Here is a 14702-nt window from a genome sequence, read left to right as displayed (position 1 = left end):
CCTTCCTGTTTCCGCTGCAAAACGGAACCCGACAGATAACAACGAATTTTTATTGGATCAAGATGCAGTGTTTCCTCGAAGGGAAAGTGTCCAGTGTCCAGCTGTAATTAGTAACTATTTGTAGAATTGTTATTTTTTTGGTTACATTTTCTTTGTTGGGCGGGGCCACAGCGCGCGCTTGGCGGCGAAACGTTCCATTGGGGCACGGCGTAGACGCTGCTTCAGTGTTAGTGCGAGCCATGCGGAGGCAGCAGCAGCTGATTCTGTTGCTCTTACTGGTGGGCTGGGGTAAGTGTACAGGAGACTTCACACTTTAAAAAGTCCCCACTCCCGCTTCATTTCATTCCCATAAAACAAAACTTAGGCCAAAGTGAGTGGGAGCATTTGCTTTCTCCGTATATTTATCTGTTCTGTATGCTTTCGAGCTTTGTGTCACAATAATTAAGCGAACTCTGCCGTTTAATTGTCACAACAGTTCACAGGTAGTCTGCACACAATCTTCTGTTCGCTTTTTCTAACATGGCTAAAACATTGAAAATTTGTTTTGCGTATTGAAACCGATTAGTTGTGACCCCCTTTAATACGCTATTGTATTTATACCGATTATAATTGTCATTAAAAAAAAACTCGTCGCCAGGTTCCGACCGCTTCTAAAAACTTCTTTTGAGAGAGGGGGTGAGGGTGAAGAGAAACAGGAAAGAGTGCCTGAACCCTTCGGATTGATCAGTTCACTTCTACCATATAAACAAATTCCAATGAGCTTTTGGCGAGTTTAAAACCAAATGTTTTCAGTTGTATGTATTTGTCAGTTACATTAAGGTTTTCTCTAGATATATCGGAGAATTAATTCACTGTAGGGTCTTACTGTACAGTATATATTCCTTTTAAAAAGTTGGCGTTTCAGCTCTCTTTATTGTAAAGTATATTTGTGAATATATTATGCAGGGTCTCTTTCTGCATTAAAGGGAATGACGGTATAGGAGTGTCTCCCCGCCCCGCCCCCAAAGTATTCTCTTTTAAACTAAAGCCATTGCCTCCAGGTCTAGAATAACATCAAATTGCATTTATATAGTAGCAATGTAGAAAACTGTTGCACTGATATTCTCAAGTGTAATCAGACAAAATTTGACATTGAGCAAAGGCGATCTCGGGAGCTGTGACTAAAAGCTTGATTAAAGAAGTAGGTTTTAAGAAAGGTCTTTAAGGAGGAGAGATTTTTTTTGGGGGTGGGGAATTCCAGTGCTTGTGGCCGAGATGGCTGAAAACACAGCTGCCAATGGTGTGAAGGAAGTGGGCGATGAACAAGATGCCAGAATTGGAGAATCATAAAGTTCTCGGAGGATTATAGGGCTGGAGGAGGTTACTGAGATGGGGAGGGGCAAGGCCATGAGGATTTGAACACAAGGGAGAGAATTTTAAATCGGAGTTGCTGTGGGAGAGAATTTTAAATTGGAGTTGCTGTGGGGAGACTGGGAACCAATTTGGTCAGCAAGCACAGAGGTGATGGGTGAGCAGAACTTGGTACAGACTAGGATATGAGCAGCAGAGATTTGGATGAGCTGAAGTTTGTGGAGGATGGGAGACTGGCCAGGAGAGCATTGGAATGGTTGAATCTGGTGGTGACAAAGGCATGGATGAGAGTTTCAACATTAAATGGGCTGAGGCAGGGATGGAGGGAGGCTGTGTTTGTGATGGAGAGGCTATGGGGTCAGAAGCTCAGCTTGGAGTCATAGGATGCAAAGGATTCAACCTGAAATAGTGGCCAGGGAGGGGGTGGAATTGATGGCTAGAGTATGGAGTTTGTGGGATGGGCTGAAGATCTTCCCAATGTTTAACTACAAGCTTGGTGTACTGTGTAACTTTTAGAACTCTGCTTTATTCACCATATCTGTTCCATTATCAAGACCCATTTCTTTCACCTCCATAACCTGATTTGCCACCACCCGATCTCCCTACTACTGATATTCTAATCTACTTCTGAGATGTGAGTTCTACAATGCTTTCCTCGCCACCCTCCCTACCTCGGCACTTTACAAATTACAATTTATTCAGAATGCAGTAGCTCACATCCTCGCCTGCACTAAGCCTTGCAATCTGATTAGCCATGTCCTTTCCAATTTCTGTTGGTTCCCCTGCCTCAGTAAATTATTTTAAGATCCTTGTCCTCATTTAGCAACAACTTGCATTTATATAGTGCCATTAATGTAGATAAATAAATGGTGAAAGCAAATGCATTCTTTGCAAGATTTATGTTTCATGCCACTGAGAGATCCTGAGCATGGGGAAAATTATAATCTCACCTCACCCTGCCTTGATGATTTCCAACCATTTAGCCTTAAATACACCTGCTCCAACAGGATTCCTTCTTGTTCCCCAATACTTTGGTGTTTCCATCAGGGACCATCCTTTCAGCCCCTGCACTCTGGAGCTCCCTCCTGAAATCCTTTTGCATTGGCATAGGATATATGTCACATTCAGCCCAAACAGTCCATGCCAGTTTATGCTCCTCTCGAACCTCCTCCTGTCTTTCCTCATCTAAATCTATCAGCGTAACCCTCTATTCCCTTCTTCCTCATATGCTTATCTAGCCTCCCCTTAAATGCATCTGTACTATTTGCTTCAACCACTCCCTGTGGTAGCAAGTTCCACATTCTCACCACTCTCTGGGTAAAGAAGTTTCTTCTGAATTCCCTATTTGATTTCTTGGTGATTATCTTATATTGATGGCCTCTAGTTTTGCTCTTCCCCACAAGTGGAAACACTCTCTCTGTCTACTCTATCAAAGCCTTTCATAACTTTAAAGACCTCTATTAGGTAACCCCGCAGCCTTCTCTTTTCTAGAAAAAAGAGACCCAGCCTGTTCATCTTTTCCTGATCGGTATACCCTCGCATTTCTGTTATCATCCTTGTAAAAAATTTTTGCACTCTCTCCAGTGCCTCTATCTTTTTTATAATATAGCGACCAGAATTGTACACGGTACTCCAAGTGTGGTCTAACCAAGGTTTGATACAAGTTTAGCATAACTAATCTACTTTTCAATTCTATCCTTCTAGAAAAAAACCCTAGTGCTTGGTTTGCATTTTTTTTATGGACTTATTAACCTGTGTCGCTACTTTTGTGTATTTGTATTCAGAGATTCCTTTGCTCTTCTACCCCATTTAGATTCTTCTTTTCCAATGTCTGGTTTTTTTTCCTACCAAAATGTAATACCTCACATTTATCTGTGTTGAAATTCATTTGCCAATGATATACCCATTCTGCAAGATTATTAATGCCATCTTGTAATTTGTTGCGGTCCTCCTCAGCATTGTCCTGTGTGTCTTCCACCCCCCCCCCCCCCCCCCCACCACCACCAAATTTGGTGTCATGGAATTTGGAAATTGTGTTTTTGATTCTGCCTTTAAAGAGGAGATGGTCCGGGTACAGTCGAGGTACACTCCCACAAGGCAGAAAGGTAGGGCAACTAAAGCCAGAGAGCTCCCTGGATGACGAAAGAGATAGAGAGTAAGATGAAGCAGAAAAAGAGCGCATATGACAGATGTCAGATTGAGAATACAAGTGAGAATCGGGCTGAATATAGAAAGTTCAGAAGGAAGTGAAAAAGAAAATAGGGGCAAAGAGAGAATATGGGAATAGATTGGCAGCTAACATAAAAGGGAATTTAAAGTCTTCTATAGGCATATAAATAATAAATGGGTAGTACGAGAAGGGCTGGGCCGATTAGGGACCAAAAAGAAGACCTGCGCATGGAAGCAGATGGCAAATACTAAATGAGTATTTTGCATCTGTCTTCATCAAGGAAGACGATGCTGCCAAAGTCCTAGTGAACGAGGAGGAAGTGGAGATACTAGATAAGATAAAAATTGATAGAGGAAGTACTAGAAAGGCTGTCTGTACTTAAAGTTGATAAGTCACCAGGACCGGATGGGATGCATCCTAGGACGCTGAGGGAAGTTAAGGAGGAAATCGCGGAAGTATTGGCCATAATCTTCCAAACCTCCTCAGATACAGGAGTGGTGCCAGAGGACTGGAGAATTGCAAATGTTACGCTCTTGTTAAAAAAAAAGGGTGCAAGGATAAACCCAGCAACTACAGACCAGCCAGTTTAACCTCGGTAGTGGGGAAGCTTTTAGAAACGATAAGGCATTTGATAAAGTGCCACATAATAGGCTTGCCAGCAAAGTTGAAGCCCATGGAATAAAAGGGACAGTGGCAGCATAGATAAGAAATTGGCTAAGTGACAGGAAACAGAGTAAGAACATGTAATGAAATCTGCTTGTCTTGCCTGTATTCGTTTTGCACTCATAGAGTCATAGAGTCATAGAGTAATACAGCACAGATAGAGGCCCTTCGGCCCATCGTGTCCATGCCGGCCATCAAGCCCTGTCTAATCTAATCCCATATTCCAGCATTTGGCCCGTAGCCTTGTATGCTATGGCATTTCAAATGCTCATCCAAATGCTTCTTAAATGTTGTGAGGGTTCCTGCCTCCACAACCCTTTCAGGCAGTGAGTTCCAGACTCCAACCACCCTCTGGGTGAAAAAGTTCTTTCTCAAATCCCCTCTAAACCTCCCGCCCTTTACCTTGAATCTATGCCCCCTAGTTATTGACCCCTCCACTAAGGGGAAAAGCTCCTCAGCATCCATCCTATCTATGCCCCTCACAATTTTGTACACCTCAATCATGTCCCCCCTCAGCCTCCTCTGCTCCAAGGAAAACAAACCCAATCTGCCCAGTCTCTCTTCATAGCTGAAGCGCTCCAGCCCTGGTAACATCCTGGTGAACCTCCTCTGCACCCTCTCTAACGCGATCACATCTTTCCTGTAGTGTGGCGACCAGAACTGCACACAGTATTCCAGCTGTGGCCTAACCAGTGTTTTATACAGCTCCATCATAACCTCCTTGCTCTTATATTCTATGCCTCGGCTAATGAAGGCAAGTATCCCATATGCCTTTTTTACCACCTTATCCACCTGTTCCGCCGCCTTCAGGGATCTGTGTACCTGCACACCCAGATCCCTCTGACCCTCCGTCTTGCCTAGGGTCTTTCCCTTCATTGTGTATTCCCTTGCCTTGTTAGACCCCCCAAAGTGCATCACCTCGCACTTTTCCGAGTTAAATTCCATTTGCCACTGTTCCGCCCATCTGACCAACCCATCTATATCGTTCTGCAGACTGAGGCTACCCTCCTCGCTATTTACCACCCTACCAATTTTAGTATCATCCGCGAATTTACTGATCATACCCTTTACATTCATATCCAAGTCATTAATGTAGACCACAAACAGCAAGGGACCCAGCACCGATCCCTGTGGTACCCCACTGGCCACAGGTTTCCAGTCACAAAAACAACCTTCGACCATCACCCTCTGCCTTCTGCCACTAAGCCAGTTTTGTATCCAATGTGCCAAGGCACCCTGGATTCCATGGGCTCTTACCTTCTTGACCAGTCTCCTGTGCGGGACTTTATCGAAGGCCTTACTGAAATCCATGTATACCACATCCACTGCGTTACCCTCATCCACACACCTAGTCACCCCCTCAAAAAATTCAATCAAATTAGTCAGACATGATCTTCCCTTGACAAAGCCATGTTGACTATCCCTGATTAATCCTTGCCTCTCCAAGTGGAGACAAATTTTGTCCCTCAGGATTTTTTCCAGTAATTTTCCTACCACTGATGTTAGGCTCACTGGCCTGTAGTTCCCCGGTTTTTCCCTACTACCCTTCTTGAATAATGGGTAGTATTACCCTCCCCCACACGGTGTATAGTTTCACTTCCTCTTTCCTGACTAACCTGGAAGGTTCCAGGTCTTGGCTCTTGGCTCCGCCCCTGACTTCTCTTACTTAAAGATCTCAGGATCTGTATGACTCATTCCTGTGAGCCAGTCGGTGTGTTGAGATGTTAGCTCTGATCTTAGTGATTAAAAGCCAACTTGTTTAAAGTCTATAACTTCTAGTTTTGTGGTTATTGAAGGCACATAAGAACATGGAGCAGGCCATTCGGTCCTTTGAGCCTGCTCCGCCATTTAGTGAGATCATGGCTGATCTGCCTCAACTCCATTCACCGGCCCTATTGCCATATCCCTTGATGCCCTTACTAGTCAGAAATCTATCGACTTCTGTTTTGAATATACCCAATGACTGAGCCTCCACAGCTCTCTGGGTTAGAGAATTCCAAAGATTCACCACCCTCTGTGTGAAGAAATTTCTTCTCCTCTCAGTCCTGAATGGCCTACCCTTTATCTTGAGGCTGTGGCCCCTGGTTCTAGACTCCCCAACCAAGGGAAACAATCTCCCAGCATCCATCCTATCAAGCCCTGTAATAATTTTGTATGCTTCAATGAGATCCCCTCTTATTCTTCTGAATTCAAGAGAATACAGGCCTAGTTTACTCGATCTCTTCTCATAGGATAGTCCCGCCATCCCAGGAATCAATCTCGTGAATCTTCGTCGCACTCCCTGTATGGCAAGTATATCCTTCCTTAGGCAAGGACACCAAAATTGTACACAGTACTCCAGGTGTGGTCTCACCAAGGTCCTATATAATTGGAGTAAGACTTCTTCACTCCTGTACTGAAATCCTCTTGTAATGAAGGCCAACATACCATTTGCCTTACTAATGGCTTGCTGCACCTGCACATTCATTTTCAGTGACTCATGGAAAAGGACACCCAGGTCACTGAGTATCTGCATTCCCCAATCTTTCACCATTTAGGAAATACTCTGCCTTTCTGTTTTTTCTACCAAAGTGGATAACTTCACATTTATCCACATTATAATCTATCTGCCATGTTCTCGCCCACTCACTGAGCCTGTCGAGATCCCCTTGAAGCCTCTTCACATCCTTTTCGCAACTGACACTGCCACCTAGCTTTGTGTCATCAAGTTTGGAAATGTTGCATTTAGTCCCCTCATCCTAATCATTGATATAGATTGTGACTAGCTGGGGCCCAAGCACCGATCCTTGCGGTACCCCACTAGTCGCAGCCTGCCATCCTGAAAAAGACCCGTTTATCCCTACTCTTTATTTTCTGTCTGTTAACCAATTTTCAATCCATGGTGAACAGTTGTTTTTCGGATTAGAGGAAGCTATACAGTGGAGTTCCCCTGGGGTCGGTACCAGGACCACTGCTTTTCTTGATCTATATTAATGACTTGGACTTGGGTGTACAGGGCACAATTTCAAAATTTGCAGATGACGCAAAACTTGGAAGTATAGTGATAGACTTCAAGAAGACACAGACAGGCTGGTGAAATGGGCGGACACGTGGCAGATGAAATTTAAGGCAGAAAATTGCAGTGATACATTTTGGTAGGAAGAACAAGGAGCGGCAATATAAACTAAAGGGTACAATCCTAAAGGGGGTGCATGAACAGAGAGACCTGGGAGTATATATGTGCACAAACGTTGAAAGTGGCAGGGCAGGTTGAGAAAGCAGTTAAAAAAGTATACGGGATCCTGGGCTTCATAAATAGAGGCATAGAGTTACAAAAAAAGGAAGTTATGATGACCCTTTATAAAACACTGGTTCGGCCTGAACTGGAGTATTGTGTCTAAGTCTGGGCATTGCAATTTAGGGAGGATGTAAAGTCCTTAGAGAGGGTGCAGAAAAGATTTACGAGAATGATTCCAGGGATGAGGGACTTCAGTTACGTGGATAGACTAGAGAAGCTGGGGTTGTTCTCCTTACAGCAGAGAAGGTTGAAAGGAGATTTGATAGAGGTGTTCAAAATCATGAGGGGTCTAGACCAAGTAGATAGAGAGAAACTGTTCCCATTGGTGGAAGGGTCGAGAATTAAAGGACACAGATTTGAGGTGATTGGCAAAAGAACCAAAGGTGACATGAGGAAAAACTTTTTTACGCAGCGAGTGGTTAGGTTCTGGAATGCACTGTCTGAAAGGGTGGTGGAAGCAAACTCAATTGTGACTTTCAAAAGGGAATTAAATAAGTACCTGAAGGAAAAAAAATTGCAGGGCTACGAGAAAAGGGTGGGGGAGTGTGACTAGCTGAAGTGCTCTTGCAGAGAGCCAGCACGGGCTCAACGGGCCGAACGGCCTCCGCCTGTGCTGTAACCATTCTATGATTCCAAAGTCTAAATCGTCAATATAAATTGTGAACAGCCAGCTAGCTATTCATTCTGCTACTTGTTCCCTCAATTCATTTTTATATTTTTGGTTTCTCGATGTTTTTTTCTCCTTTTAGTAGGGGATCCATTATTTTTTCTACCACCGCTGTTAAGCTGACTGGTCTATAATTCCCTGGATATGTTCTATCTTTATTAAATATAGGTATTATATTAGATATGCGCCACTCCTCTGGCACTACACCTTTTTCTAATGAATTATTAAATATGTGTAATAATGCCTCTGCTATCTCTTCCCCAGATTATTTTAAAATGTGTGGATGTAATCCCTCTGTACCAGGGGTTTTATTCTGAGTTTGATTGGTTTATTTAATATTTCTCCTCTCTTTAATTGCGGTTATATCATTTCTAATCTCATCTTCCGATGTCATGTCCATCTGATCTGTCTTCCTGGTAAATACTGAAGCAAAATAATTATTTAATATTTCTGACATTTCGCTATCGCTGCCTGTGACTTTTATCCTGGGTGGCCCTATTCCCATCCCAACTTTCCTTTTTCTATTTGTGCTTGTAGAATATTTTACTATTTTTTATGTTCCTTGATAATTTAATTTCATAGTTCCTTTTTGACTTCTCTCCTAATCTCTTTGTAGTCTCCCTTGTCATGCTCTCCCTGCTATCCATGTACTTAGTGTATGCCTCTTTCCTCGCCCTAAATTTTTCCCTAATGTCTTTATTGATCCATGATGTTTCATTAGTATTTAGCTGGTTCTTGTTTTTTAGCAGAATATATTTTTCCTAGACTCTGAACACCATTTTAAATGTTTCCCATTGTCTCCTTGGTTGTAAAAGTTTCTTAAAGACATAGAAACATAGAAGATAGGAGCAGGAGTAGGTCATTCGGCCCTTCGAGCCTGCTCCGCCATTCAATGAGGTCATGGCTGATAATCCAAATTCAGTACCCTGTCCCTGCCTTCTCCCCATATCCCTTGATCCCTTTAGCCTTAAGAAATATATCCAACTCTTTCTTGAATATATTTAATGAACTGGCCTCCACTGCCCTCTGTGGCAGAGAATTCCACAGGTTCACCACTCTCTGGGTGAAGAAATTCCTCCTCATTTCAGTCCTAAATGGCTTACCCCTTATCCTTAGACTATGACCCCTGGTTCTGGACTCCCTGGCCATCAGAAACATCCTTCCTGCATCTAGTCTGTCCAGGCCTGACAGAATTTTATAAGTTTCGATGAGATCCCCTCTCGATCTTCTAAACTCCAGTGAGTATAAGCCCAATCGACACAATCTCTCCTCGTACGTCATTCCTGCCATCCCAGGTATCGGCCTGGTGAATCTTCGCTGCACTCCTTCCATGGCAAGAACGTCCTTCCTCAGGTAAGGCGACCAAAACTGCACACAATACTCAAGGTGCGGTCTCACCAAGGCCCTGTACAACTGTACCAAGACATCCTTGTTCCTGTACTCAAACCCTCTCGCTACGAAGGCCAACATACCATTTGCCACAAGCACCTGCATGCTTACCTTCAGCGACTGGTGCACAAGAACACCCAGGTCTCTTTGCACTTCCCCTTCTCCCAATCTATTGCCATTCAAATAATAATCTGCCTTCCTGTTTTTGCCACCAAAGTGGATAACCTCACATTTATCCACATCATAGTGCATTTGCCATGTTTCTGCCCAGTCACCCAACCTGTCCAAATCGTACTGGAGTTTCACGACATCCTCCTCCCAGCATACCCTCCCACCCAGCTTTGTGTCATCTGCAAATTTGGAGATATTACATCCAATTCCCTCGTCCAGATCATTAATATATATTGTGAACAGCTGGGGTCCTAAGACCGATCCTTGCGGTACCCCACTAGTCACTGCCTGCCACTCGGAAAACGACCTGTTTATTCGAACTCTTTGCTTTCTGTCCGCCAACCAGTTCTCTATCCAAGTCAATACCTTGCCCCCAATCCCATGTGCCTTAATTTTGCATGCTAATCTCTTATGCGGGACCTTATCGAAAGCCTTCTGAAAGTCCAAATACACCACATCCACTGGTTCTCCCTTATCTATTTTACCAGTTACATCCTCAAAAAATTCCAGTAGATTAGTCAACCTTTTGTAAATCCATGTTGACTTTGTCCGATCCAGTCACTGCTTTCCAAGTGCTCTGCTATTACATCTTTTATAATGGACTCTAGCATTTTCCCCACTACCGATGTCAGGCTTACTGGTCTATAATTCCCTGCTTTTTCTCTACCACCTTTTTTGAATAGTGGGGTAACATTAGCTACCCTCCAATCCATGGGTACTGTTCCAGAGTCTATCGAGTTCTGGAAGATGACCAGCAATGCATCTGCTATTTCTAGGGCCACTTCCTTAAGTACCCTGGGATGTAGATTATCAGGCCCTGGGGATTTATCGGCCTTTAGTCCCATCAATTTTCCTAACACCATTTCCCTACAAATACTGATTTCTTTCAGTTCCACCCTTTCATCAGACCCTATGTTCCCCGGCATCTCTTGGAGGTTATTTGTGTCCTCCTTTGTGAAGACAGAACCAAAATATGTATTTAGTTGGTCTGCCATTTCTTTGTTCCCCATTATAAATTCCCCTGATTCTGACTGCAAGGGACCTACGCTTGACTTCACCAATCTTTTTCTCTTCACATATCTATAAAAGCTTTTACAGTCAGTTTTTATGTTCCCTGCAAGCTTACTCTCATATTCTATTTTCCCTTTCTTAATTAATCCCTTTGTCCTCCTTTGTTGAATCCTAAACTGCTCCCAATCCTCAGGATTATTGCTTTTTCTGGCCAATTTATATGTCCTCTCCTTGGATCTTATGCTATCCCTAATTTCCCTTGTTAGCTACGGTTGAGTCACCTTTTTTGTTTTATTTTTATGCCAAACTGGGATGAACAAATTCTGTAGCTCATCCATTCGGTCTTTGAATGTTTGCCATTGCCTATCCACCGTGAACCCTTTCAGTGCCATTCCCCAATCAATCCTACCCAACTCGCTCCTCAGACCATCGTAGTTTCCTTTTATTTAAATTGAGGACCCTAGTCTCTGAGTCAACTACTTCATTCTCCATCTTAATGAAGAATTCGATCATATTTGATTGCTCCGACCCAAGGGGCCTCGTACAACAAGATTGCTAATTAATCCTTTCTCATTACATAATACCTAGTCTAAGATGGCCTGATCTCTGGTTGGTTCCTCAACATATTGGTCCAGGAAACCATCCTGTAAACACTCCAGGAATTCCTCCTCCGCAGTATTGTTACTAATTTGGTTGGCCCAATCTATATGTGGATTAAAGTCACCCATGATGACTGCTGTGCCCTTATTGCACGCTTCTTTAATTTCCCTTTTAATACCATCCCCAACCTCCGCCTTACTGTTTGGAGGTCTATATACCACTCCCACTAATGTTTTTTTCCCCTTTTAGTATTTCTCAATTCTACCCATACAGATTCCACCTCATCAGAGCTAATATCCTTCATTACAATTGTTAATCCCTTCTTTAACCAGTAATGCTACCCCACCTCCCTTTCCTTTTTGCCTATCTTTCCTGAATATCGAATACCCCTGGATGTTGAGTTCCCAGTCTTGGCCATCCTTGAGCCACGTTTCCGTAATCCCAACCAAATTGTATTCGTTTAGCTCTATTTGCGCAGCCAATTCATCCACTTTGTTACAAATGCCCCTCGCATTAAGACACACAGCCTTCAGGCTTGTTTTTTTAACGCTCTTAGACCTATTAGAATTATTATTTACTGTGGCCACGTTTGATTTAAACCGTTGATTTCTCTGACTGCCACTTTTGTTTTTCTCCTTCCTATCTTTTGCTTTTATCCTTGTTTCCCTTTCCTCTGTCTCCCTGCTCAGGTTCCCAACCCCCTGCCATTTTAGTTTAAACCCTCCCCCCACAGCACTAGCAAACACTCCCCCTAGGACATCGGTTCCAGCCCTGCCCAGGTGCAAACCGTCCGGTTTGAACTGGTCCCACCTCCCCCAGAACCGGTTCCAATGTCCCAGGAACTTGAATCCCTCCCCCTGGCACCATTCCTCTAGCCACGTATTCATCTGAAGTATCCTTCTATTTCTACTCTGACTAGCACGTGGCACTGGTAGCAATCCTGAGATTACTACCTTTTTGAGGTCCTGTTTTTTAATTTATCTCCTAACTCCCTATATTCCGCTTTTAGGACCTCATCCCGCTTTTTACCTATATCGTTGGTGCCTATATGCACCACGACAACTGGCTGTTCACCCTCCCCTTCCAAGATGTTCTGCAGCCACTCGGAGACATCCTTGACCCTTGCACCAGGGAGGCAACACACCATCCTGGAGTCTCGTTTGCGGCCGCAGGAACGCCTGTCTATTCCCCTTACAATTGAATCCCCTATTACTATAGCTCTACCCCTCTTTTTTCCTCCCATTCTGTGCAGCAGAGCCACCCCTGGTGCCAGGAAGTTGGCTGCTGCTGCCTTCCTCTGATAAGCCATCCCCCCCCCCCCCCCCCCCCCCCCAACAGTACCCAAAGTGGTGTATCTGTTGGAGAGGGGGATGGCCACAGGGGACTCCTGCACTACCTGCCTGCACCTCGTACTCTGCCTGTTGGTCACCCGTTCCCTTTCTTCCTGCCCAACCTCTACCTGCGGTGTGTCCAACTCCGTAAACGTGCTATTCACGATGTCCTGAGCATCGTGAATGCTCCAGTATGCATCCAATCGCAGCTCCAGCGCCGCAATGCGGTCTGTCAGTAGCTGCAGCTGGATGCACTTCCTGCACACGTAGTTGTCAGGGACACAGGAAGTGTCCCCGAGTTCCCACATATCGCAGGAGGAGCATATCACGGGGCCCGGCTGTCCTGCCATGACTTACCCTTTAATTAATTGAATTTAAATCAAATCAATCAATCCCACTATTACACTACAGTTAACTGGTTTACCAACAGTCCCTGCTACACCAGAGAGACCTTAGAAACTATAAACCAGAGTTAAAGTTAAAAAAAAAAGAGAAATACTCACCAACCAATCACTTACCTGCTTCCTGGTGACGTCACACTTCGATTACTTTTTACCTCTCTCCCCGGCTGTTGAATTGGTCGGGCCGCTCCTCACTCACTGCCGCCGATGCTCAGTGTTCCCACGCAGGTCCGCTCTGGTCGGGCCGCTCCTCACTCACTGCTGCCGATTTTAAACTGCCGCCGATGCTCAGTGTACCCACGCAGGTCCGCTCTGGTCGGGCCGCTCCTCACTCACTGCCGCCGATGCTCAGTGTTCCCACGCAGGTCCGCTCTGGTCGGGCCGCTCCTCACTCACTGCTGCCGATTTTAAACTGCTGCCGCTGCTCAGTGTTCCCACGCAGACCTTTGTTTTCCCTTTTTTCCCCCCCCTTGCTTGTTTGTCTGCCCTGTAAAGTGCTTTCAGGTATGTTTTTGTGCATGATTTCTGTATATGGATTCTATAGACACTTAAGTTACAAAAGAAAATTCAGCTAAAATAGTAAGCTCAAGGTGAGGTTATTATGGATGGAGAGTTGCAAGAGAGGTGAGAGGACAGTGAAGGAAGAATTGGAAGGAAAATAGGTGAAAAAAGTTCTTGGGGATAGAAAGGACAGGGTTGCACTTTCTATATGCAAATGTACAAAGCCTTGAAATATTCATGCAACTCGAGACACTAATTAAAATGGAGACACATTAAGTAGCGATGATAGAGCCTTCGCATTTAGGCGGGCATGACTTGGAGCTACATATTCTTGGCTGTAACATTTTCAGAAGTGATATTAAAGTAAAGAAAGGAGTGGCCTTATTAATTGAGGAAAGTTTTTAGTGCCGAGTCTGTGTGGATTAAGAAACAATTAAGGGTTCTGTTGGGAATAAAAAAAAAAAGAAAAAGACTTGAATATATATATACTAGCTGGGGGAGCCCGGCTTTGCCAGGGCTGTTTTGAGCCAGGTGGTTTAAATCGAGTCCCAGGCTTTGGGGCCTGTCTGTCTGTCCCTGTGTGAATCTGCTGCCGGGCAACATTTCTACCTTTTTAATAGCTTTAAAGATGAAAGTGAAAGTACTTATAAAACGTTTTTGGTAAATGTTATGTAATTTTTAAAAGAGATACTAACTTTTTCGAAGCTGAATTAGCAGATTTTGAGCTGGAAGTAGTGAAGCAATGGCTGCCCGATGCCCGAGTTGAAAAGCATTAGTCCCGCCCACAGACGCAGCGATTGGCCAACCATCAGGCGACTGAACTGTAGGATTGGTCAATCGTGCCGGCACAGGATTGGCCGACCTTGACGTCAGTCAATCAATGCTATTAGCAGATAATGAGTTTAATTTTGAAGGTTTTTTGCATAACGCGCGAACAATTTTTGTCCGACCGAAAAGTAAATACGCTTATGACGGTTCTGGAATCGTAAGCTTTCTTTCGATGTAACGCACGTGTAGGTACGCTCTATAACTTTCGAGTTTATTGAAGACAGACAGACAGACGGAATGACAGACATATAATATATATAAAGATAGATATCGCCTTTCACGTCCTTGGGATGTCCCAAAACGCTTTACAGCCAATGAAGTACTTTTGAAGTGCAGTCACTGT

At 44.1% G+C, this 14702-nt stretch overlaps 1 protein-coding gene across 4 annotated transcripts in view; it reads left to right on the top strand.

Annotated features, from left to right (window-relative positions):
- Positions 1-16: 16 nt before the first annotated feature.
- The window catches only part of LOC147117658 (uncharacterized), a 37909-nt gene continuing 23223 nt past the window's right edge, over positions 17-14702 (top strand). Inside the window, exon 1 of one of the 4 annotated variants that reach the window (XM_085988833.1) lies at positions 17-103. Coding sequence is in view for 1 of the 4 variants with exons in the window: in XM_085988832.1 (XP_085844958.1) it covers positions 240-288 (49 nt within the window). In the remaining 3 variants the exon portion in view is untranslated. Of the gene's footprint in view, positions 111-151; positions 289-9223; positions 9481-14702 lie in introns of those variants that run through there. The other 3 variants (XM_085988834.1, XM_085988832.1, XM_085988835.1) reach the window with 3 other exon arrangements.

Source organism: Somniosus microcephalus, chromosome 5, assembly GCF_052327205.1.
Source record: "Somniosus microcephalus isolate GS21.2 chromosome 5, FLI_Smic_1.0, whole genome shotgun sequence".
Lineage (NCBI taxonomy): Eukaryota > Metazoa > Chordata > Chondrichthyes > Squaliformes > Somniosidae > Somniosus > Somniosus microcephalus.
The sequence above is the reverse complement of the archived record's forward strand: the minus strand, read 5'-3'. Positions and strand labels throughout refer to the sequence as shown.